Genomic DNA, 25,790 nt, shown 5'->3' with positions numbered 1-25,790 from the left:
AGTCAATCCCCCTGACAACGGTAGCAGCGGTGTGTGCGCAAGAGCATGTTTGTGTGTTAGTGTGAAAACGAGCATGTGTCATCCAAGTCTGATTCAATCATCTGATGGACAACAGGAGCTCGTGCACATCTTGTCCCGGAATTTCAGGATTTTACATGTCATTTCTGCTACATTCCCATCAGATGAAAAAATATAGACATGGAGTTTAAAATATAATCCAGCCTGTAGCCACAAAAGTAACAACTGCTTGATTAGAGTGAAGCAAGATGGCCTTGACTGTGTGCAGCAGTCAGCTGTTCAGCTGCAGGCTTTGCAGTATATAAAGAAAGAGGCGAAAGATGTGCTTTTACAAGGGTCTGTCCTTGAAATCATCTCAGGCAGAATTATGTGTCTGACACAGTTCTGCTCATCTTAAGCTATGACCACCAAATCACAGCCTGCTCTTCTTTAATTATCCTTAGTCCAGTCAAAATATATTCTGTTCCATCTTTTCTGCTTACTGACAGATTCTTGTGTTTGTGTCCACTTCTGATTTGTTCCTGCTTGTTTGATTATTTTAAGAGATGGTCCTCTATCAATCTGTCTATCCATCCATTCATCCATACAGTTGACAAAACACACAACACAGCATGAAGATAAAAAGATTTGTTCTTTCTGTATTTGCACATTATTATGATGACTTCTGGGAAATATTGGCTGCTCTGCTGACAGGCACTTCAAATAACAGTATCTAGTCGTCACATCAAGCGCACATGTCAAAATATGCAACAGCTTGATGTACAATCATGACAGCAAATTCACAACTAGCATAAAATGTGTTTTACTGAGAAGATGAACAGCAAAGATATAAAAGATACGATTGATAAATTGTCACATCCATTGATTTCAGACTTTTGCAGGTTTCTCACGACTCAGTTGAAGAAATCTGCATGAAAACCAACAGATGATGAAGAGAATAGGTGGAGGCTTTGTTTCCTGGTTTTACTTCTTCTTCTTCCTCTTGAGGGCTTTCCACTCTCCCTCCTGAGTGGCCAAGCTGCCAAAGAGCTCTTTGACCTTCCTCTTTCTCTCCGCATCCCTGAAATACACAGAGTGGAAATGTTAAAGGTTTTTACGAAAAGAAGGAACGCTTTGGTTCACGTCTATGTGGACACTTAAGTTAACCCACCTCTTCATGGTCTCGTTTAGCTTCTCTCTGGCCAGGAAGCGCGAATCTTTCCTGATCTCCCTCAGCGCGCCCTTAAACTCCTTCTTGTACTTGTGTTTCAATCGCTCTTTCTCTCTCTCCTCTCTGGTGCTGCCATGCTTCTTTCCATAATCCAAGCTGATGAAAATAAATAAATAAAGAATGCAAATGAGATATTAAAGTGGACATTTATGGGTTTGGATTAACAATTCCTATATTGGCACTTACACTTCAACAATCTTGGGTGTGAGCAGCTTGAGAGGAATGGGTTTTTTCTTTTCAAAAACCAGCCGACTGTGAAACACAGGAGACCTGCTGATGGCTGTTAAGATGTTACTGTGAAGTTCCTGCAACAAAAACACTGGGGTAAATGAAAGCACAATGCCACAAAAGATAAGAGTGAAACAGCTACAAACATTTGGCACTAACCTGCAAAGATTCTGGTAAAGTTTGGGAGGAAAGGTGCTTGGAAAGAACTGTTCTGATTGGCTGAAAGATGTGTGTGAAGGAAGTAAGGTCTTTATAGAGCTGGCAGCATCTCTCCACCAGGTCCAGACCAGTAGACAAACACGTCCACCTGCAAAGTGATAAATACACAATGAGCACTACAGTTTTAAAATTCCTACTTGCTGAACAGTATGGCTAAATGCTAACATAAGTAGCATCCTGGACAAGCTTGGAAACATTTATTATTGCAAAAACAGTGCATTTTAAAACAATGAGTAAAGTTTCATATCAATCTTTACGGCAGTTCAGAAATGCCACCAATATGCAAATGTCAACTTATTCTGGAGAGAAAAAAAACCCAAACAAAAAATATTATTGGTTTTATTAACTATTAGCCAAGACTGCATCACCAATAGTTATTTTTCAACACATGGATCAGTTTTGTAAAGTTCTGAAATTTATCCACAATTACTAACTCTTAGTTCTACTTCATGGGGTTATTATTCTGAGTACAACTACACGTCTTCATCTTTAAATAACTTGGACTCACTTACGCCCTCGTGCATGTACACTACGGGCTTTATCACCTCAGCAGTAATTACAACATAGCGACTACACTTGACACACACAGCTGCTGGCGAGCTTATGTCACTGAAGGGCCTTAAGGATAGCAGAAATTAGACTATAACTGGTCACCCAGGTGTGAAGACGTGCCGTGTTGTGTTCATGACAGGATGGATGAGTCTGGAAACAAAAGATGGTTTGCTGAACATGTATCTATGCTCTTCTATGCTCTCAGCTTCTGCATGAATTATTATGAAATTAAGTGCTGCACTCAAATGAATGAAGGTGATTAAATAGGAAAATTACATTTTTATTTTAGCCACATTTCCTTTTTTAATTAATTAATCTAGCTAGTAACAAAATGTTATTTCTTTGTAACATACCCACTTTTGAGTGTCATGAGTAAAAATTTTAGCAGAGAACAAATGTATTTTCTCTCAAACTGTGTAGTCGTGCTTCACTGAAGCCTGTTTGTAAGCTTTGCTTTGAGCCCACACACCAGCTGCTGTGTGAAAACATGGTGGCCACTCAGTGTATTTCTGAACCTTACAGTGTGTACAGGTAAACACATAATGATGGCCTATCTTATGTTTTTACATCCATACAGCTTCTACTGCATAATAATGAAGCCCATTATTCAAAGTATCAATTTATTTTTCATTTTTGAACCTGAGAAGCTATGTGAGACAAAAAAATACATATATTTTCCTATATCCTCATGTTCTCTGGCTTCCAACTGTACTTACTATTCTCTCAAAATGACCCTCTCTGTTACCTCTCTGAGAATGGGTAAACCGGTTGGAAAAAATAAAGAGGCCACAGGAACTCAAATAACCATTTATTACAACCAAGGTATGCTGAATACCATCTCTGTAAACCTTGAAGCAGATGGGCTACAGCAGCACAAGACCACACTGGGTGCCACTTCTGTCAGCCAAGAAAAAGAAAACTGAGGTGACAATTCACACAGGCTCGCCAAAATTGCACAAGAGAATATGGAGAAACGTTGCCCGGTCTGACGAGTGTTGATTTTAGCTGATTTTCCGACGGTAGGGTCAGAATTTAGCGTAAATAACATGAAAGCATCCGTCCTGCCTTGCATCAACAGTTTAGTCTGGTGGTGGTGATTTAATGGTGTGGGGGAAATATTACAGATTGATCATCATTTAAACACCTCAGCGTACCTGAGTTTTAGTGCTGACCATTTCTTCTGATGGCTACTTCCAGCAGGAAAATGCACCATGTCTCAAAGCTCATATTACCTCAAACTGGTTTCTTGAACATGAAAATGAGTTCACTGTATTATAATGTTCTCCACAGTCACCAGATCTCAATCCAACAGAGAATTATATTAAAAATCTCTGAGGAAAGTATCCAACACCTTGTTAATGTCACAAATGATTAAGGCCAATCTTAAAGCAAAAAGGGGTCTAACCCAGTACTAGTAAGGTGTACCTAATAAAGCGTCCTGTTGGTGTTTTATTGTTGAAAATTTAACTGAAATCTTCTTAGAGACGTACATCCTCCTGTCATCAAAGACTGCGATGAGCTTGGATAGAAGATTGTTTTTATCCACGATCCACTAATGCAATTAACATTTAAGACATCCTACAATTTTTTTTTTTTAAATAATCACTAAGTGATATTACAAGCCAAAAGTTTAACCTCTCAAATAGTTTTTAATTAAAGTTTTCAGTTAATTAAAGCTTCTAACATCTGAAGGTTTTTTTTTTTAAAACAAAACCCTTCAGATGTTAGAAGCCTTGGTTGTAAAAGGCTAAATTTGCTAAGGTCTGTAACTAGTTTCCTGCAGTCCTTTACTTCTGCAAACATGCATTTTAAATTTTTCTTGAATTAATGAGAAACACAAACAGCCTAAGAAAAATCCAGCTGGAGATGAGGATGCTTTCTAGAACCATGCACACACTGTTTGTGGCTGGACCAGTTTCTCCCTGTTCCTCTCTCTCCTACCTGTGGTGATCTCTCTCCAGGTCGGTTCTGAGTTCCAGATGTTGGGTAGCAGACAGAGGCAGGCAGTTCTTGCTCCAAGTCTTGCAGGACTCTGAGGCCGACACCACCAGCAGATCACTGTACTTCCCTGTTGGTCTGAAAGGTGGCACCACTTTGTAACCTGCAATACGTTGTTCATCAGTTCTCTTTCACACTTTTCCAAAACAGACACCAAAACATCCATGATTGGCATGTTGAGAAACCTGAGTGTGAATGTACCGAGCAAAGACTTATCCCCCACAGCCAGGTGTAGAGTTCCAGTCAGGAAGTTGATGAGCTCAGGCAGGAAACGCTTCGAAAATGAGACATACTCCACTGCCAGGCAGCACAGCATTAACCCTGATGTTAGATCACTCAATGATCTTATTGGACACTAAAGATGCACAAAAAAGAGACGTGATAATACAACATTTGTACCATAAGCTGCAAATATTTTCCTAAATTTACTGTTTCATAAGCAACTCGCGGAAGAAAACAGCAGCACGACTTTTCACCACAATGAAGTCACATATAAGCAAAACAGAGACACAGGCAGGAGGTAACAGGCGTCAAAAACAGCTCCAACAACACAAACAATAACAGATGTTTTCAAGGTTGCGTTTACCCTGGTGAGAGCCTGGCTGATGTAAAGCAGCGCTGGAGTTGTAACTGGGTGTCTGAAGTCTGAGGTGGGAAATAGCAGCGCTGTCACCTTCAGGTAAATAAGCTTAACACACAAAAACAAACAAACTGTTACTAATATGTTATTTGCAGAAAAAAAACAGATAAGTCTAAACATTTAGCCGACATATCATGCTTGCATTAAAAATAGAATGGCTGTCTCCCAAATTCTGTTTGGTTTTGGTCAATAAACTTAAAAACAGCGTCTTATAGTCCTGCAGCCAGACACATGAAGGAGGAGAGAATCCAACAGTGAACTTCTGTTTGAATATTTAATGTGATTATGGTGATTGTGTTATTATGTAATATTTTCTTAGTTTGGTTATATCCTGTTTCTTTCTTGATACTTAAGATATAATACAAACCATGTCTAGTGTAGGTAAAGCAGCATGACCTTTGACCTCAAGCACCTCCTCCGTGCTGTGGGCAGCATCTCTGAGGATGCTCTGCATGGTCTGACAGGCTGCTTCTGGAAACATCTGGCACAGCGCATACAACTCCCTACAGAGAGGAAATAGGAAACGGGTAAATGTATTCATTTTTTATTAATAAATATTTGAATGCAGATTGAAATGCAGCTTTATGAACTCACGGGATGAGCTTATCTATAGTGGTGAGTTCAGGTGGACTCCTGGTGGCCAGCTCTCCGATGTACTCCAAGAGAAAACCAAACAGTTTCTGAGACAAACAGGGGAAAACGTTTAAATTCATACAGCCCTCAAATCAGCATCCAACTGCGAACAAAGATATGCACACAAATGTTGTCATCTGCTCCAAAATCGCACCTGCAGTTTGAGCTTATTGCCAACAGCTAAACCAGGATGGTTGCACTTCTGAGTCCTGGCCACGATGAGGCGCTGGTTGTCAGGGGTGTGACCACGGAGCAAATCTGCCAGGTCGCTGTAGCTCTCAGGGGCTGAGGACCACAAATAAATTTTAAAAAGAGATTAAAACTGTTAAAACTGCCCAATATCTCATCAGAAGTAAATTCAAAGATGTTTTACTGCAAATCTTACAGCATCTGATTTTTTTAATATGTTTTTAGTAGTAAGTGGAAATACCAGCAAATGTGTACGGGAGCTCTGCTTTGGCTGCCTCCTGCTGGGCCTTCATCTCCTCTTTAGAGAGACTTTTCTTCGGTTTGGTACCGGTCTCTTCATCCTCCTGTTTTTTTCCCTCATTGTCGCTTTCTTGCTCAGAGTCCAGATCTGAGTGGCCATCTTCTTCCTCTTCATCGCTGCCCTCCTCCTCCTCCTCTTCATTATCTTCCTCTCCATCCTCATTTTCCTCCTCTTCATCTTCTTCACCGCTCTCTTCCTCTCCATCTTCCTCATCACTTTCTACTTCCTCTCCATCTTTCTCCTTGTCTTCCTCTGGTTCCTCCCCAATGTTCCACTTTCCATCCTTTACATAGAAATAAAACAGGCTGTGTTCTGTGGAATCTCTTTAACATACAAACGTCACATTTTGTGTTGTGTCATACCTGATAGGCCAGAGTCTTCTTGTCATGCTTATCCAGGACGAAGCCATCGTTGAGGTCATCGGCAGATATGTGGATTTGACTCTGAGTGCCGGTCCCGCCTTCATCTCCCTTCATCCTCCTCAGACGGTCAGCCTGGAGATCACAAGGAGTATGAAGACTATAATCTAGTTATATCACACAGAACATATGAGGTTAATATGTGCACCATCACCTCTAGTTTCTGCAGCTTCTCGTTCTCCTCTCTGGCCAGCTCCTCTGCAGTCTTCATCTTCTCCGAAGGCTGAGCCTTCATGTCGAAGCCGAGCTCGCGGACCATCATGTCATATTCTTCCAGCTGAAAGGCACAAAGGAGGACGCAGAAATGAAAGAAAAATCAGTCTCAGTCACACAGATAAAAAACAACAACAGCAGGATTCTGTTGACTGAACGTTGCATCCCTACTTTGGGTTTCTCCTCCGGCTTGTCCACATGCTCAGCTTTAGGGGTTTTTTTCACCATCAGAGCCTGAATGCTCTTCCACTCCTGATCCAGCTTCTCAGTCAGCTCCTGGGCCTCCTCCTTCTGCACCTGTCGCTCCCTCTGAGAACAAACCAAAACATCAATCATGTGCACTACATCACCTTTACCATGGCAACCATAATCAGATAAATAAATGCTTTAACTGACAGGACTTTGGTGGCAGCTCACCTTTTCCTGTTTGGACTTCTGGATAAGCTCTTCAATGAGCTCCTGTCTGGTCTTGGGCCTCTGGCTTCCTGCCTCCTCATCCTGCTGCTGCCCCCCTGATGCTTTCTTCCTGAGGAGCCCCCCTCCTCCTCCAAAGTGTGAGGCAGTCAGCTCAGCTGTGGAAAAGAAAAGTATTGTTACTGATACCAGCCAGCTCTGACATCTATGATCAAACTAATCATATTGGGTTTCAGTGCTGGGAATTAATAAATATCACCAAAACCACAACAAAAAGGACATCTATGAGCAAAAACATTTTCATATATGAGAGAGTTGATTAATTTATAAATTATTGAGAGTAAAACACGCATACAAGGATTTCAAATTCACTCTACTGATACCATTTAAGTGAAGCTGCGAAAAAAAAAGATTAAAAAGAAGCTTAGCTAAAAAGTACAAGAACAAAAACTCATGTTTCTTAAACTATAAATATATCCAATCATTGTGATATTAGATGAGAATACAATGTCATTTTACTGTACAGCAAAAAGCATTTTACCTGATAAGAGCCCTTTCTCCTCTGATTCATCGTCACTATTCACAATGTCATTAAATTTCTCCATTTCAGCCAATGACTGGCCATAATGAGTCAGCTCTTCTTCTTCGTTCAGGTTGTATACATCTTTCTTTTCATGAACACGCTTAAAAAAAGAAAGAAAATTGATGCAGCATATAGAAGTTAAAGGGTTTTGTGTCTCTGTATATAAGAAAGGTGTCAGTCAAATGTAGTACATATAAGTACGATACAATCGCTTATATGTGATTATTATCACTTCTAACCTCTGCAGCTTTGCATGATGACCACATTGTAAATGAACAATGTAGGATGTAAGAACTGATTAATTAAACTAAAAACTTTCTGATACATTTATCACATTTTACATAACCCTAACCCTTCTTGTAAAGCACACTGTAACACTGCTGAGAAATACGCTAGACAATTAATACTTTATTACTAAATATTGTAAAATCAATAAAAAGGAAATCCACATTGGCCACTGTGTTCTTCTACATAATAATATCACTGACCTGTCTCTCCATGGCAAACCTCTGTAGGATTTTGTCTTCTGGTGCCATCTTGTTGTCATATTCTCCAAAACGTCTGTCAACAAATTTGTTGGACTTGTTCTTCAATTTGTATTCCTTCAGAAGGGTTTCTTTCCTCTACAGAAAAACAAATAGGCAATTCTTGACTTTTATGATTGATTTCTACTCCCTCTAAGAGAAATATATCTACATAAAATCTCTTATACAAACATAATAACAATGTGATGCAATTTTGTCAAATATTTACACATTTGAGATCAGTTCACAGTTCCCTTTGTTCTTACAAACCTCCCAGTCACAACTGCAGAAAAACCCTTTCAGCGTGAAACTGCAAGCACAAGGCTTCACAGCACAGACAGTGTTAAGATGATGGTCTGCTCTGACCAGTGGGAGCCAAATTTATTGCTTTAGTGGAATTTGTAATTCCACTAATGACTTTGTTTCTTCTCTCTGCTAATTCTAAAAACATTTTTCTCTTTCACTGTGTTCAGATCAGTCAGCCATGTGTCATTATTCACACACTAGCAAACAAGTAATAAATGAGAAAGGTTGTGTTTAATAATTGATGTTAACACAACAGTAACAAGATTAAAGAGGATATTTTGACACCTTAGCAAGTATTGTTGATCCCAGATTTAGAATTAACATTAGCTGAAGGGAAAACAGTGTGTTTCACTGGGATTGATTGCATTTGGAGAGAAGCAGAGTACACAGGCAAAGTATGATGTTACTTAAGTTCACAACAATCCCCTTTAATGTTACCAGTGTTTTTTTATATAGGATCTAATTTGCAAAGTGCTACACATTTTACAACCCACATCATTCCGTTTGACTATATTAGAATATACAAAATACATCATATTTATAGGTTTTTAATGTTCCCAGACAGTTGTCAACACTTCTGAACAAAGTGTGGGAAAAGATGAGCTCGTTTCTTACCTTATTGATGGCTTTGGACCGAGATACCCCTGGGAGACCCACATCATGTTTAGTTTTTCTCCCCAGAATATCGAATTTCTTTCGGTTGATTTTCACCTCAAAAGGGTTGTTTTTTATTTCAGTGCTCGTCTTGGTTTTGCGGACCTTGTCAGCAAGGTTCCTCTTCTTTGGTACCTTTCCCATCTGGTTACAAAGCAGGTGAGCAGATTTCACTGGTTGAACATCTACTGAACTGAGCTTTAACTAGAAGAATTAAAAATTGTGCATAGGTTCCGAGGATATTAGCTACAAGTTAGTTTTTCTTCCAATAAAGTAAAAACTCCTTTAATAACAGTAAAAACGACTTAAAGAAGAAGCTAGTTACTATTTTTTAACAACCACGCTGATCATCGTAGTTTGTAAACAAACAAACATTTTCAAAGAAAGGTCGTTTACCCTTTAGATGCGTACGGACGTCAAATTTACAAATCCAAGAGGAACCAAACAAGGAACAATTACGCTCTGCTCATGCTTTATTTAATACATATTTGATATCACGTTGCTTCACAGGGGCTCTTTTCCTCAGCGTGCACAGCTCGAGGTCAGAGTTGAAAACAGTGACAGAGGAAGAGCTACTTCCTGTCTTCTTCGCCCCCACAGCGCCTCTAGCGTCCGAAATCAGACGTTTGTTATTGTCAGATTCATGTTATCAGACCAACCAGACACAAGAAAAACGCAAGTGCACACTTTGGACTTTACCCAGTTCAAGTTAAGTTATTAAATTTATCTCTAAATATGTTGGTATCTCTTGTCAAACAGGTGAAACTTATTTTGCAACCACTTTTTCATATTTTTTTCTCTGTCCGTCTACAAACAGGTGTCATGACAGTTTTAAAAAATAATATTAGAAAAATAGTTTATAAAAATAAAAAAAAAGAGATTGTTTTTCATTTAAATTTAAATGTGATTCTTTAGAGTCACCAGTATGGTTTTCACACATCATTTCACTTATATTATATGTTATACCTGACAAAGTTATCAGCTCTAGAAAATAATCTGTTTACTTGTGGTATTTTCTTAGACTTTTCAAATCCACGTGACACTGTAAATCACAAAATCCTATTAGCTAAATTACATAAATATGGTTTCAGAAAAGTTACCTAAATGGTTATTATATTACATTTTCGATAGAACTCAGTTTGTTTCTGTTAAGATGTGCTTTTCAAACATAGCTAAACTACAGTGTGGGGCCCCACAGGGGACCATTCTTGGACCACTGTTGTTCCTTATTTAAATAAACAACTTATTTAATGTTACAAATGGGCTTTCTTCAATTATGTTTGCAGATGACACAGCCCTAGCTCTCACACTCAAATTTTAATACACTAATCAAGAATGCAAATGTTTGCCGTTGCCTGCAATGCATAGGTCAAATTGAATAAATTTAAATATAAATATAAATGTCTTTAAAAATTAAAATTTCTAATATTATTATTTCAGTGGCAAAACATCATACGATAAAGATTTAAATTGAATTAAAATTTAATTCACTGAGTTTTCCCAGGTATCAACTACAAAATTCTTGGGAGTTGTCACTGATGAGAGTTTGATTTGGAGAGAGCATGTTGATTGTGTTAGTAGGAAGAACAACAAATCCATCTGTATAACACGGAGGTTTAGCCATCTTGTTACTACAAAATGTCTTCTCACTTTGTAGGACAGCCTTGTGTATCCTTATCTTGTGTTTGCAACTTGGTTTGGGGGAGCACATTCCCCACTACTCTTTTAAGATTTTACTGCTTCAGAAATGCTTTGTTAGGATAGCATCTTGATGAGAACTACACATATCTTTCTTTATTTCAGAAACTAAAGATTCTGACAATTTATGAAATTTATATTTTTCAAAAATGTGTTTTCATTTATAATATTTTGTCAACCAAAGGATAAATTCTTAAACAGTTCAATATTTATTTTAAAGTAAATTCATCTGTTCACTTAAACAGTACGTACCAGCCTAAGGATCTCCATCTTCCCTAATACCTTACTCGTCGAAGGCAATTTGGGGTATTACATTTTGGAATATTCCTTCTCAGTTGGCAAGTCAATGTTTATCAGTGGAAAATCGTCTTTTAAGAACTCATAAAATAAAGGTTGGACCAAAACAACATTCCATCCTCATCATTGCCCTTTTTTTAGTATTACTGTAGCTGTTGTTATTGTTTTGTATTCTTATCATGTTTTAAATTGTTGTTTTTTTTATTTTTGGTGCAGGCTTTAGATAAGCCAGACTGGCTTTTTGCTTCTTCCTCCATTGGACTCAAAGTATTTATTCTGTCTTCTTGATGTATTTTTATTCTATACAAATCAACTAAACTAAAGCTAAAGAACATTTAAAACATGAGTGGACCAAAGTGTAGCACAAGAGCAAGCAATAATGTCCCAATACAATAACTTATATGTAATAATAGCAAAGATAAGCTACATCAATAAAGCCTAGTTATAAACTGAGTTCCCAAAAGAAATAAACAGCAAAAATGTGTAAGTGTTAAGTTCTAACCTATGCTAAGTTAATAACCTTTTAAAATTTAAAATCCGTACAGAAGTACAGAGTAACCATGAGATGAGGCTGTTATTTTCAGATCACAACAAAAGATGGCATTCAAATTTTTGGTATGAGCCAAAAATAAATAAATAAACAAAAAGACAATGGTCCTAATAAATATCATTTCACCAAAACCTGTTCCCCTTAGAGAATTCCTTAGAGCAGTTTGTTGGTTACAGATGTGGACCCCTCTTAACCCATAAGAGCCCGGTGTGACATATTTGTTAGTTTCTGAGACATTTTGCTTCATTTTATGGTATAAACTTTGCTTAAAATCCTGTTGAACACAATCTGATACTTGTCTTCTCTCCCCTAATACATACCCAGAAGCAGAAAACCACATATTTTTAATGTATCACATGGTAATAAATGGTATTCTGCAGGATTGCTGTCGTTTATAGTAACCACTGTATTAGGATAATTCGTTAATTTCATCCCTCAGCAATAATGTAGGCAGACCATAACCTATAAATTCCAAAGAAATATTTGCAACAGTTTAAACTGTTTCTTGAATTCATCTCTGCAGAAAGATATTAGATAAGAACACATTCAAAATAAAAATAATCACACAACACTGATTTTCAGGGTAGTGTTTTTGTCTTTATTATTCATGGGTGTATCAGAGGCAGAACCATGACAAACAAGGGGTGGAGTGTTAAGTCTGTAGATGGAATAATGATGAGATAGTGACATTGGAAGTACTTCAAACAGAAGATACAAATCAGTATAGTTGTGAGATTTAAAATTAATTAGAAAAAACAACATTAAGCTGACTAAAATGACTTGGGACATTAGTATTACCATCAGAACCAAAAAAAACCTCAAATGAAAGGGGAGGTTACAGTCACTGATAAGACAGCACACACTCTGAACACTTCATCTGCAGTCCTTCATGATTTATCTTTTACATAACGCTGAAAGTAAACCAGCTGTTGTGAGCGAGGGCAAAGATTTTCAAGCATATTCAATTAGATGATGCAATCTGATAGTTTTTTACTTTCAGTTCACTATTCATTAAAAACCGGATGAAAGTTAATTGACTGGAATTAATACTCCGAATCAACATAATGAATCATTTCTCCAGTGTATATATTACATTTACTGCCAAGTATTCAAAGCATTTTTCCTCAGAGCGGCATTTTAACTCGGGAAACTTCTGAGCTATAACTGATCGTGCAGCTTTCCAACAGTGCACTTGTGTGTTCTCTGTAATTAACTGTGACTCATTGAAAGCAGTGTGTGGTACTAGTTCCCGAACAGTGGGTTAGAAAACAGGAGGTTCACAGTGCTCCTTCACAGCAAGTAATCATGGCTCAATTTACTCTGAGGAAAAAGCATTAGAGGGCTAATAAGATAAAATAAAAATAAAAACTAAAAATATGTAATCCCCCATAAAATTTAGCACTGCTGCCAGATTATGACTTTCACATTAACAAAGAGAAACCAAGGGGAAAATCAATAGCAAAGCAACACCCAACTATCTGAATAAAATACATAAACTTAGACATTCCTTTTCCCTAAAGCCAGTGGTAAATACACTGAATTAAGCCTCAGAGTAATCATTAAGCACAATGTTTGCTCACATCAGGGATGATTAATCCTTTGACAATTACACTCAGTATCAAAGGTCTTGATAATATTGTCTGCAGACGGGTTTGGAGATTTCTTTGCAGAGAAATGAATCTGGTTTGTGAACGAATTAAGCCACTTTGGAGTAGTAGAGGTTGAGTTAAAAAGTCAAACATGAGATTAAAATTGAATGTACTGAATGATTTATTTAGGGAAAAAAAGCATTATGATTCCTTTCAAAAGAGCTCAACTGTAGCTTTCTTGATTTGTTAATATGCAATTACACTTTAATGCACAGCTCCAGGGATGTAAGTAATAAAATGCAATGTGTAGGTCTCCCTGTCAGAATTTTACCTCCAGTTTTATAAGATGGAGCGAGTTTCTCTTTCTGCATTAACTGGTTTGTTTTTTTTTAGAAAGACACTTGACATATTTTGATACAATCCCAATACATTCTAGTGGTTACAATGGTTAAGTAATAGTTAAAAAAATGGGATAAAACTCTACAACCTCACATCTGTGAGTCTGTAGTAACAGACATGCATAAAAGGCCAGGTGCAGTGGACACACCACATCACTCTGAACTAAAAAGCCTCTAATAATTAAAAACCTTTATGCAATTGTTATTACAATGTATACAAAATTGGCACAAACTAACAAGGAAATATTGGTTAATAAGCCAGCGACAAATTATATAAAAAATAACAAAAGAAAATAAAAGCATAACAGCGTGGAAGTGGGGTTTGCTCAAAGGGTGCAAAGATAGAAGACAAAAATGAAAAGAAGCAGGGGACAGCCTGGAGGACTGATCCAACATTCTCCTATCTAGGACTCTGTCTTTTTTTTGTTTTTCTTTAAGAAGGAAGGAGTACGGAACTTTTTTTTCTTTTTGGAGGGTGATTTGCTGGGAGATTCGTCGCCTTCCTGGTCCGCGGCGTCGGCGGGTTCCTCCCCCTCGGCTGTGTCTGCGCTGGCAGGCGCAGGGGTGGAGTCTTCAGCAGGAAGTGCTGGAGCGTCGGAGGGGTCGTCTGGTGTCAAATCAGGAAGGGTCTGTCTCAGGGTGGCTGCATCACTCTCATCCTTATAGGTCTGTTCGGGCAGGGACTCTGGTAGTGGGGGGGATGAAGAGTTATTGATCTCAGAAGACAAACTGATGGATGTGCTCGCACAGCAGCAAAAGCTACAGCTTATCAACGACTATGTACGCTGCAAAATTCACAGTTTTCTACTCACAAAGCATTAACTTGTCACTACTCAACCCCATAAATACTCTCCAGACACTGTTGAGCCTTAAAGAGGTCACATTTTACACTTTCACAGGCAGCATTCCCACTGAAAGTCAAAACAACTCTTCCTAAAAAAAAAATACATTAAATAATCTGACAGATAAATTTGCAACCGTCCTCAGATCTGAACCAAATAAAGAAGCACTTTTTTTTCCAACATCACTTAGTCTAACTGTTCTCATCATGATTGTCGTTAAGCAACAACACAACACAGCTCTCATTCACCATGATTTCTTCTCGCTGGTGCACAGCACTTTTGCTTTACCTTAATTTATACAGGGAAATCTTAACGAGTGCCGTTCCCTGGTTCATTTGTACCCTGTGTACAAACAAAACAAAGTGAAGCAAAAAAACAGGGCCAACAAAAGTCGAAGAACACAACATTAAACTTTTTATTTGTCGCAGAGTTTGATAGGGAAACCACACAGGGAGGAAAAGGGATGAAGTTGAATTAATTCCAAACTGGAGCAGCACTCAAAAAGCAGCAAGTTATGAATTAACAGGAGCCACAAAGTCTTCATCAGTGAGTAGAGGTAATCCAGATGCTGGGAGCACACAAGCCAAGTTCAGATGAGGTTTTGATTGCGTTTGCATCTTAAGGTCTAAAATATAAATGCGTTTTCCTTCTTCTTCTTCTTCCATTGCAGTCCCTAATATTTTAAAATAGAAAACCTGCATATTTGAATACAAAAGAAAGCAGGAAATTTTGCCTGAGGCCATGCTTTTAGTTAACCCAACATTCTTCTATTGCCACAACAGAGAGCTTAAGTGGATTTATGTTTTTAGGGACTCTTGTCTGTAGGATTCAGTAAATACTACAGCAGGTTGAACACAAAGATAAGCCATTTTAAAATACTCCCAGCAAAAAGAGAGCTGTGCTGCATCCTGAGAGTCTGCATCAGCACAACAGTCAGCATCCAAAACAAGCTACAAGCCGCTATACGCTGCAATTAACTGCTACACAACAGCTTCTTTTCATTATTATTTTGGCTCCCATGCGACAGAGACTAGTGTGACAGAAGACCCGAGAAAACACAACGCATTATTGTCATTTTCACACCTCACGCGTCTGTCAGAACAGAGACAAGGCCGAACAACACAGACAGATAAAAATGGAGAGCAGTCAGCTCGTAACCAGGCTTCAACTATGTTTCAAGCTAAACCAACAGCAGCCTGTTGGGTTGAAAAGCCACACATTAAAATAAAGCATCGATGTACCTGGTAAAGGGATCGCCTGCAAGATAGACAACATTTTAAAGACATTTTTGAGAATATTGCCTTTTTTTTTTAACAAGATAGAAATTCTGTGAAAATTCATATTGTGCTTATGTGCAAAAGAGGTGGTTAATTACATAGTGAATATCAGGAGGAAGGAAAGTTTATCTAATGTAAAACAGTGAGCTGGTTGTGAGGTTTACTTCAGGAGCTTAGTCCTTTCTCATCACCATCAGTAAACATAATAGGACCTGAATGCATTATATGACAGGTGTATGGGGAAAAACCTGAAGGAAATCTCCCACATAGCTATTTATTTTAATAATTTTGTAATGACCAGTTAATTACTTTTTACATATAAACTAGAAACAGTAAATACAACTTATAAGAGAAAGCAGCTCTGAAATAACCTCCACCAGCTCAAAGTTATAGAGCCAGAGGAGTTTGGGAACCCAGTGAACAGTGACAAACCCCAACAAAAGTGTTAGTTCAGACCACAGACCAGCTCTGCTACTGAAGCCATGCAAAGGAAAATAAAAATGGATAAAAAGACCAAACACAAGCATGGAGGGTGAGCGGTAATTAGGGGTTGCAAGGAGGTGGAACAGTACATACTTACTATGGCAACAGGTACTCTTTTGTATTTCCATCTCCTGATTGAAATCGCAGCCACAAAGAAGAAAAAGCACAAGTAGAAACAAATGTCTATGCAGATCAAACCACAGGCACTGTGTTAAATAAAAAAAAAGAACTTAATGTAGGAAAAAAAAAAGAGAAACACCAGAAGATAAAAAGAAAAAAAGAATGGTTGGGAACCATTCTTAGCAAACCCCAAAAACAATGGAGGATGAAAATGAAGGGGATAGGAAGTACAGTACAGAAACAGTTACATTACAATATCTCTGATATTAGATTACACCCACAATCAAAGATACTCATACCTTCTCCCCTTCTGACCACATCTGAGTTATCTTTTAATAATTTAGGAACTGTTTTTTGGGCCAGTTCTAGTATCATTGTGAATGATACTGCTGACATAGGTGTAATCCAATGGTAATAAAGACCAAGAGGAGGAAAATAAAAATAAAAGGTCTGCCCTGTGGTCCAACAAAGATTTAAGTCTCATTATGTTCCCTTCTGTATTTCTTGATATATAGCCTCAGACCTAAAATATAAAAACCTCTTGGCCTGTTATTACAGAAACAACACAACACCTGTAGTAGTATTATTAAAGACACTAACAGACCCCAAACAGACAGGCAGGCAGAGAGGAGGAAGCCTCCGTGTCCCTTGTGTGGACCCTAGAAACACCCGAGCCAGAAAACTGGAGAAAACCCATGCTGAACCAGGCAGGACCAGGCCGCTGAGGCTAACTTACCTTCCTCTGCTCTAACCGGGGTGCTAGGTGGTGTGGATGTAGGTTTTGGGCCTTTGGCTTCCTCTTCAGGCTCTACTTGCTGCTCTGGATCTGAAATCAATTAAATGTGCAGTAAGAAACTGTTGACATTAAATAAATAGGAAATGTTGATAAAGAAATATGGTTGTAATTTCATTTTTTGACAAATAGTGATATGAGAATATGCTTGTGCAAACAAAAAAAGGAAAGACAACAAAAGGACCCAAACCAGGGAAAAAGCTTTAATCAGGAGAGCACTGCAAACTGTTTTTAAACTGACACTTAAACAAAGTCAACCTTAAAAAGGTAATTAAATGAAAATAATAATAATCCCGCAAGCCCTGATTAAAGTGACAAGGTTCAACAGAAATAATAAGGGAAAGATGACACCAACAGAGATAAAACCAAGACAGGTTAGCAGGAAGAGAAGGAGGACCATAATTTGTTTTCCACATTTGGGATGATCTGATTGGATGACTGAGTTCAGATGCAGCTTCCTCAAAACTCTTCCCTTCAGAAGCCATTTTTTACATGAGGAGAGAAAACCTTAAAAAAAATGGGATGGTTTTAATATCAAAATCAGTCTGACTGCAAGCATCCTCTCTCCCCAGCTCCGTCCAATCAAACTGCAGAAAGCTTTCTGATCTGCCACAGCTCTGATGCCTTTTCATAAGACATCAGATACAGGGGATGAGGGGAAAAACAATCAAGCAAAGGCTTCAGAGACTGAAATATGGGTAGGGAGGGTGCTTGCACATGGTGAAAAAAATGGCAGCAGACTCTAAACCCGCAGAGAAAGGAGAGAAAACAGCAGGCAGGGATTCCCAGACTCCCAGTGCAGTGGTATGTAGTAAGATGAGTCAGGGCTGAGCAGGGAAGGAAGGGAGTGGAGGGCCAGAGCTTAGGCAAAACTCCACTTCATCTGGTTGTACCTGGAACCTGACCTGCCTTAGCTTCCTCCCCCACCATCGGATCCTTGCTGAGTGCTTGCAGCACGGCACTGTGGAACTCCTTATGTGGCGAATCAGGGGCTGATAAGACATCGTCTGAAGCTGAAAATACGTCATCTGCAATTGTCCCTGCAGAGGCTGCGTCACTTGGAGCTGCGTCACAGCCTCCAGACAGGCCTTGAGAAGAGGAGCTCAGCTCAGAGGCTGGGGTGGGAGCTGGAGGCTGGGCTTTCTCTAAGTTGGGTGAGTCAGTTGATTGTAGAAGTGTGGAGGTTGGTGTTTGGTCCTGTCCTGAAATTTCAGGCTTTGGACTGGTTACGCTGGAGGATGATCCCTCCTTACAGTCGTCTGGCTGCAGCACTGTAAATCCATGTGTGTGTGTGTGTGTGTGAAGAAACAACAGTTTGGCCAATCTGCACTTCTTCAGGATTTAGCATAATTATGACCTTAAACCAATTTGTAAAAAGAAAACATCATTTTACTAGTAAAATTAAAAAAGCACATTACTGTAAAAAACAAAGAAACAAAAACAATCATCTTAGATAATCAGATTATCTTAGATAATCATTTGTCCACAGGGAAAACAATGAGATTTCAACAATTTCCTGAGGCAGGTCAGGTAAGAGTGTTTACAGAGGAAAAGTGCTGTGAGATGTAGGATAGACACACTTTCTTGGTGGCCCTCAGTAATTTTACCGTGAAACAGATATTTCATTGGCAAATCGAAGAAGGATGGAAGAAGTATCTCTATGTGACCATGGCATAGGAAAGCATATTATTCAGATAAGACTAAAAATTATGTGAAGAATTACCACCTCTACCCTGAACATACAAGTGTATGCTTAAACATCCTTAAACATCTATTTCACCATAACAGAAAACCAAAACTTTGTCATTAGGACATTCAGTTACGAAAGATTACATGAAAATAATTTCATGTTCTCTGCTTTTACCTTCACCTCCTTTCTGTTTCTGCTCTACCTCCCGGCGGTATTCCTCCAGCTCCTGGTCAGTGAGTTTAGTGAAGGGGTTGGGACCCTGCTTGCTGACAATAACCTTGGGTTGGTACTCCTTTTCAATGATGGCCTTGGATGCGGTCACTAGCTCGCCCTTTAGGATACAGAGAGGGAAAAGAAAACAGGAAATTAGGGGAGAAAAGAGTCTATGAAGTGAAAGCTACGCAGAAACAAACAATGGTTAAAAAATATTATCTAATACCAAGCAAGTACAATTTTAAAAAATAACACATTTGATTATCAGAGGCTGCGATTTTCAATGCAGCAAACACAGACAGGTCTAAAAAACAGTCCGAGCCAACAATACAACACAGAAAAATCGCCTGAAGCAAGTACCCATGACCTCTGGGCATTAATAGTGAACCATTGTTTATGTGCATCTAAAACCATAATCTATTAGAGAAACGCCTTGAATGCACCAACACTTAAGGGAAAAACTTTTTATTACAATTCATTTAAAAAAGCGATGAGCACATTTATAAGCATCAATCTGAAATATTTTTATTTTAGACCTTTCAGATGCAGTTTACATGAATTTGTTTTGATCCAGATATCACAGTTCTTTCTGCAGAGGACTGATGATGTGAAGTATACAGTAGCATGTAAAGGTTTGGGCATCCCCTGGACAATATTTATCCTACAGATAAATAGATGAATGATTGTCTGGTATAATCTTAGAGTAACAAAGAAAAGCTGCATCATGCAAATATTTGAGCATTCCACTCTAAAATAAATTTCAACTTCTAATAATCTACTAATCTAAACTTGTCTCAAAATTAAATCGACCTGGTCTAAAATTCAAAATTCAAAAATTCAAAATTGATACCAAACTTTTAAGCAAGCACTGCTTATGAGATGAATAGAAAGTTAAAAACTGTTTGCAATAAAGTCATGAGGAGCGTTACATTTGTGCAGGTGATGTTGGACAGTAGTTTGTTGAGTCATCTGTAGAAACACTTCCTGCGTTGTAGCAACAACAGATTGCAGAGTATTGTGGAAATTCCTCTCCAAATGTTAAGCAGCAGGGTGAATAAATCATAATTTGGGCTCCAGTTGCAGCCAATGGTAGCAGTGTAGAGAAAAAACTTCAAGATGAAACCAATTTTCCTGTCCTGTATCACTGTAATGTCACCTAAAATATTAAAGAAATGTTTCATCTTGACCTTTTTCTTTTACTGATTTTTTTCAATAGTAAGTAAATTTAAAAAGGGACGCCAAGGCCTTTTCATCCCACTGTAGATGAAACATATTTGTGACTGGAGCATTAAGTACCTTTCTAATTGATTTAGCAGGACTATAGGACCCCTCGGACACATCAAGGCCATCAATAGTGTCTGTACAGTCAGACAGAGGGGCATCCTGCAATAGCAAACCCAGTGAGGGGGGAGGGGGGGCACAACTGAGCACAATCAGGTTATCAGTCTATCAGGCAGTCGTGAATGTGTGCCAATATTCCCAAACATACTGTCTTTCACACACTCACACAAAGGTGGAAAGAGTGTGACAATATGTCATCTAAGAAGAGATAGTTCCAGTAATTGTCAGACAGGCAGGAGATGATATGTGGAAAATATTCAAGTAGAAAACAGAGTTCCTGCCGGGTGCAAAATTTTACATAAGGTCATAGTGCTGTCTCAGCTAGCTGCGTTTATTTTTGGGGAGATTTTTAGCTTTGTATTTAGTGACTTTCCACCTCTGCATTCACTCTTATATGCAGACACACACACTTACACATAGGAAGCACATGCAAAGAGAGACTATTCTGGAAAGGGATATGTTGTTATGAAAAAGCGTGGGCAGGGATGGACCATTTAGCCATGGGCATGCACTGTAAAGATAAACTATTGTGTTGGGGGGGAGGGACACATGGATTACACCATCTGATGCAAAGCTACATGATATTAGTGCTTCCTTAGGTGTTCCTATTGAAGCAGAGTTTTAATTGAACGTAGTCAAGGAAACTATGTTCTGCTCATCATAGTGTGAGGTCAAAGCTTTTCAAGTTGCTTCCAAAAACTCAGCAAAGAGCTTCAGAACATCCTGAGGGTGAGTCATGCAAACAGAACCAGTAAGCATGTTCTCATGATCAGCATATTTTCACCAGGGAAATAATAAAAAAGGAGCACATGCACAGAAGCTCAACTACAGTATAAGTGGGATTTTAATGCTGCTGTACGGCTAACAGCCCAAAAGAGGCAAACCAAATAAAATGCAAAAATAAAGTATCTCATATAAACAATGTATGAATATGGACACAGCCTGAGCTGACAGTTGTGGAGAGCAGAGTGAGGTTACCTCTCCCACAAACTACTCACCTGCAAGATTGACATTCTCTGTAGTCAAAGAATAATGTCACAGTTACAAAGTCACCCCGTGGTTCTGGTAAATATCATGGAGGAAATATTTTGACTTTGTTATTAATGCTCACTCTGTAGTAAATTAAGCCACATAAGATAGCCATGAAAACATTGTTTTTATTTCAGTGGGGTCTATTTCAGCTCAGTGTCCAGGATAACTTCATGCACAATATTCACACATTGCAGCATCTTGGTTTAAACGGGGAAATCCAGACCTGGACTGAACATAATAAGACTGGTTTTAATTTAACTGATCTCAATAAGATATCCAGCTATTTCATCAGCATCAGACATATATTCATCTCCAGGTCTGGACAGTTGCAGAAGGAGGCGTTCAAATGCAAAGAGTCCACAGACTGACCTGGTTGAAGGTGCGTTCCACTACAGTGCCAGCACACAGAACCTGAGACTGGGGCCCCGCTGTCTTTATGTCCTGCAGGTTCTGCTCCCGGATCTACAAATGACATTGGAACTCATGAAAGATAAACAAACAGTGTGTTCTGGTCAAGACGTTTCTATGTACACGAGGAGGTTGTAATCAAACCAGAAGCAGTAAATTCAGAACATTACTAATCAAAACTAATGACCAAGAAAGAAAAATAAAACAAAAAATAATAAAGCTGTAGTACCTTATTTCTCATTTCCAGGACTTCCTTAGGGTTGGTATTCAAAGGGATGAACTGATTGGCTACAGCCGCCTGGCGGAGCCCATCCTCCTTTGTCCACTGTAAACGCAACATTAAGTGTTAAAAAGCAGCTAATGTCAGAGACACAGAAAGACATAACGTCCAAGCACAAAAATAGATTTAGACACAATACAATGCAGGCTTCATAATACAAGTATCATGCAGGAATGAAACTGACAAAGTTGGATGACTGTTAAATAAAATAAAATATAATAAAATAAATAAAAGTAAAAAGTGAACCAACGATGATGAAGCACATTTGGGAAAGTGTGTAAATTTAATTTAAATTTCCTGGAGAGTAATTAATTTAGTAGGAGCCTGCTGTACAGATTCCATCGAAGTATCAGGTTGGTTGATACCTTACACTTTTGCAGTTCTTAAACTTGTCCCTGGTAGTTTTAATATATAGGCTGATCTATGTAGATGTATCGCTTCTGGGAGTGAAGTGAAAACACAGCTGCACAGTGAAAATTTTAATCTAATATATAAAATGACATCAAAAAAAGTTGTTTTTTTTTCCCTTCTCTTTTTGGATAAATCTGCTCAGGAAGGGACTTGAGGTTGGTTGTTGCAATATGCAAACTGCTGAAAATAAATGTTATTTTCAAAACCAAAGTAATGTTGATATTGTCTTTATATTGCACTAAAGGCTACAAGTGATGTCAAAACATTCTTATCACAATATCAATAAAACAATAAAGTTCTAGTATTCAAAAGTCATGTTTTGACTTAAAATAATAGGTGCATTAATGAGGGCTGCATTCCCGTTTTGTTTTGTGCATGTTCTATAACTAACCAGCTTACACATGTGCAGAGGTGGGATAGAGTCCTCATCAAGGACTCTGTCCCACCATGAAATTAGCTCTTTATATTTAAATATGTGTTAATATATCTGTTATATTGAATAGTACTGAACAATGACATTGCATATTTTCCTTTTACAGCTTTATAACACATATATTGTGATTTTTTTTAATGAGGTCGTCTAGATGTCCTCATTAATGTAAAAGAAGTGTGACTGTACAGTGATGTTGAGAGGCCACCTTCTTACGTTCACAATCAATGTATTATTATACCATAGAGGCCAATTACATTCTAATGATCTGATGATCTGGCAGTATCATTACCAAATTTTATATAAACCCTTCATTTTGATACAGATATTGCAATAACATAACCTTGAATTATTTTTCAATTCTTGTTTTCTTGTTTTTTTATTTACAGCTTAAATCTAAAGACTGTAAAACATCATGGTTCTCAGCTATACACAGTTATATAGATATGTATTTGACATATTGGAGTATAAGGTGCAGTGATGTAGAATAAAGTCAACATTTGTGCTTCTGAAAATCATCATCATTGATGTTCGATCTGAACTAAAACCAGGCACATTGAAGACCAACTGAAAATGTAAGAGCATGAGGGGTGGGGGGAGTAAAAAGGGTAAAGGAGTGGAGAAGTGAGGGGTTGTTGGTGGCAAGAGGTGGAGGAAAAGTGAGAGATGTCTGACTGAGACAATGAGGCTGGCTTACGAAGCGAGAGTGGCAGTGAGGGGTGAGCTGGCATCACCAAAGTCATTTTCCAGGCTGATACACGACAACAAAGATGACAGAGATAAGAGAGAAACACACCCGAGAACAGTTGCCCGTTGTGGGACAAAAAAATAATAAAAAAATTTTTTAAAAAGCCATCATCACACAACTACAGACTAATAACATCCTTCCTGCTGAGGATGAAACATTTTAATGACTTGCTAAGTAAAGTGTTTCCCTTAATGAGCACATTTCACAAAAAGCATTTTTGTAAACCTGGTAATGCTCAGCGTTATGAGGGGAGAGATTTGCACCCATTTCTTGCACCAAACTGAATAAGCAGCAGGTGAAGAAGAAAAAAAAACAAACAAACCTCCATGCAAAATGTTTTATTAAACTGTTTTATAGTAAGCATGTAACTCGCAGTGGAAAGCATAAGCTCATGGCTTCATTCATGTGTTTACTCTGAGCTTGGCTGGTTACCTGCCAAACCAGGAGCTAGATGAGGAAGGGAATCTGGATGGGAATAGCTGAGTTGGGTTGGTTGAGTATGAGATGAACATGTAAACACGATATACTCACTGAGAAAGAGTCTCACAACACAACACTTCCTACTTTCCCAACAGGAGATAATTGATTTAAAGGTCAGATCAAATTTCATTGGTTTTTGTTTCATTTCTTTTTTTTTCTTTTTATTTTTCCCCAGACAAAACCACTCATGCAGGCCTGGATGTGTTTAAAGCTGCTTTAGAAAGAAAACTGAAACCAAAAATAATAAAAGTAACACAAACGTGCAACTGGAAATAGTTGCAAGTACAAAAAAAAAAATTTTTTTTAAAAAGCAGGCTGCATCACTCTTGTCAAATTTTATTTAGCTTTTCTGTAAAATGTGGAAGGCATCTGCCACTATCCTAGAAAAAATAAATATGCTATTAGACATGCTACTTTCCCCTTTATCTCCTAAATGATCTGGTAGATTTATTGGCAAGTGTACAAAGCAACTTTAGTCATTACAGCCTCAAATCTCTACATTTCTTAATCATTTTGTCTGACTCATCTTTAAGCAACAAAGTAAGCCAACGCAAGATGCAAAAGGAAAAAATTAAGTATTCAGGGGTTTTTGAGCAACAATGTGGTTAGCAGCAATATCACCTAATCTTGCCACATTCTCCTGCCTACTCGGAGGACTCATGCCACACCCCTGCTGCTCGCTCCTCTGGGAAAAACATCAACACCAACAATGCATTTCACTACTACACATGCAGTGGGACATGCTCTGGGCAGGTGGCCCGGCATCATGAAGCATCAGAACAGAGAAAGAAGAAAGAGCAAAGAAGGTCTAGAAGTAATCACAGCAAAGATATTAATTAGCAGACAAAACTGACTGCAATAGAAAAGGTGTGTTAATAGTCTAGCAGACCAGGGGCTGAGCCAAAAAAAGGCCAAAATGAAAAGCAGGATTATTCTGACTTAATATGTGGCTCAGGAAGCAGTTGTGTAAAGGATTCATGACACTGGTCAGAAAATAGAAATTTCAGCTTCTTTACTTTCAACTTTTTGTATCCAGACCCTCAGAATGCCGACCACCTACCCAATTCCACCAACAAGGTAGCTGTAAAATCTATACTATGAACAATAAGGTAGGCACAGACCAAGCAGTTGGTTATACAGCTTGGCACGCAGACACCGGACGAGAGAGACTGCAGCAAGGGTTTGACGTGATCATGTGTTATGTTCGTCCACACCTTAGGCTTCGACTTGGGGCTGCTGCCGTCGGGCCCGTCCTCGCAGGGCTCGTCGGGACGGCCACCGGCATTGAGCCAGCGGGTCTTGTCGCGCTGGCCGCGCTGGAAGCTGTGTTTCAGCGGGGAGCGAGCGCCAGAGTCGCTGTCCTCCCCGTATGTGTAACCACCGTGGGCGGAGGAAGCGAGCTCCGCGTCACTGTACTTTTTACCTTTGTCTCGCAATGCTGGACAGCGGTAAGGATAACCTGTCCTGTAGCCCTATGAAAAGAGACATAAAGAGCAACAGGGATTAGAAATTATTTCTGAAGAGCCCCTTGTGTCAAATAAGAAATAAACTTTAATCTCAATTCTCTTAAACAAAATACTAATACTTCTGCTATACCAAAATAAGAAAA

The 25,790-nt window shown here is 38.6% G+C and overlaps 2 protein-coding genes across 17 annotated transcripts in view; both read right to left on the bottom strand.

Moving 5' to 3' along the window:
• Nucleotides 1-630: 630 nt before the first annotated feature.
• Nucleotides 631-9,663, bottom strand: nop14 (NOP14 nucleolar protein homolog (yeast)). Its single transcript, XM_041970628.1, has 19 exons — nt 9,498-9,663; nt 9,063-9,245; nt 8,106-8,240; nt 7,576-7,717; nt 7,038-7,192; nt 6,792-6,929; nt 6,562-6,684; nt 6,351-6,482; nt 5,929-6,271; nt 5,653-5,783; nt 5,460-5,545; nt 5,233-5,368; nt 4,812-4,913; nt 4,427-4,580; nt 4,169-4,328; nt 1,616-1,763; nt 1,415-1,533; nt 1,169-1,324; nt 631-1,078 (listed from the first exon to the last, which is right to left on the bottom strand). The coding sequence occupies exons 2-19, from the start codon at nt 9,243-9,245 to the stop codon at nt 982-984; spliced, it is 2,640 nt and encodes an 879-aa protein (XP_041826562.1). The 5' UTR covers nt 9,498-9,663; the 3' UTR covers nt 631-981.
• Nucleotides 9,664-12,221: 2,558 nt separating this feature from the next.
• The window catches only part of add1 (adducin 1 (alpha)), a 29,008-nt gene continuing 15,439 nt past the window's right edge, over nt 12,222-25,790 (bottom strand). Inside the window, exons 10-18 of one of the 16 annotated variants that reach the window (XM_041969631.1) lie at nt 25,303-25,653; nt 22,062-22,157; nt 21,794-21,886; nt 19,013-19,169; nt 18,042-18,419; nt 17,092-17,181; nt 15,717-15,732; nt 14,764-14,817; nt 14,156-14,318 (exon numbers count right to left, since the gene is read on the bottom strand). In XM_041969631.1, the coding sequence (XP_041825565.1) occupies nt 14,294-14,318; nt 14,764-14,817; nt 15,717-15,732; nt 17,092-17,181; nt 18,042-18,419; nt 19,013-19,169; nt 21,794-21,886; nt 22,062-22,157; nt 25,303-25,653 (1,260 nt within the window). In that variant the 3' untranslated portion in view covers nt 14,156-14,293. Of the gene's footprint in view, nt 14,319-14,763; nt 14,818-15,475; nt 15,733-16,328; nt 16,367-17,091; nt 17,182-18,041; nt 18,420-19,012; nt 19,170-21,793; nt 21,887-22,061; nt 22,158-25,302; nt 25,654-25,790 lie in introns of those variants that run through there. The other 15 variants (XR_006008439.1, XR_006008438.1, XM_041969635.1 and 12 more) reach the window with 15 other exon arrangements.

Source organism: Melanotaenia boesemani, chromosome 19 (genome assembly GCF_017639745.1).
Source record: "Melanotaenia boesemani isolate fMelBoe1 chromosome 19, fMelBoe1.pri, whole genome shotgun sequence".
Taxonomy (NCBI): Eukaryota; Metazoa; Chordata; class Actinopteri; order Atheriniformes; family Melanotaeniidae; genus Melanotaenia; species Melanotaenia boesemani.
Note: the sequence above shows the minus strand (reverse complement) of the source record. Positions and strands in the feature narration are given on the sequence as shown.

What these genes read in the sequence shown, in the direction of transcription:
- nop14 (XM_041970628.1), bottom strand. Translation starts at nt 9,245, where the DNA reads ATGGGAAAGGTACCAAAGAAGAGGAACCTTGCTGACAAGGTCCGCAAA. An exon ending in AGAAGACTCTGGCCTATCAG is followed by an intron (nt 6,272 to 6,350) that starts GTATGACACAAC and finishes TTCTATGTAAAG; the next exon opens with GATGGAAAGTGGAACATTGG. An exon ending in ACACCCAAGATTGTTGAAGT is followed by an intron (nt 1,325 to 1,414) that starts GTAAGTGCCAAT and finishes TATTTTCATCAG; the next exon opens with CTTGGATTATGGAAAGAAGC.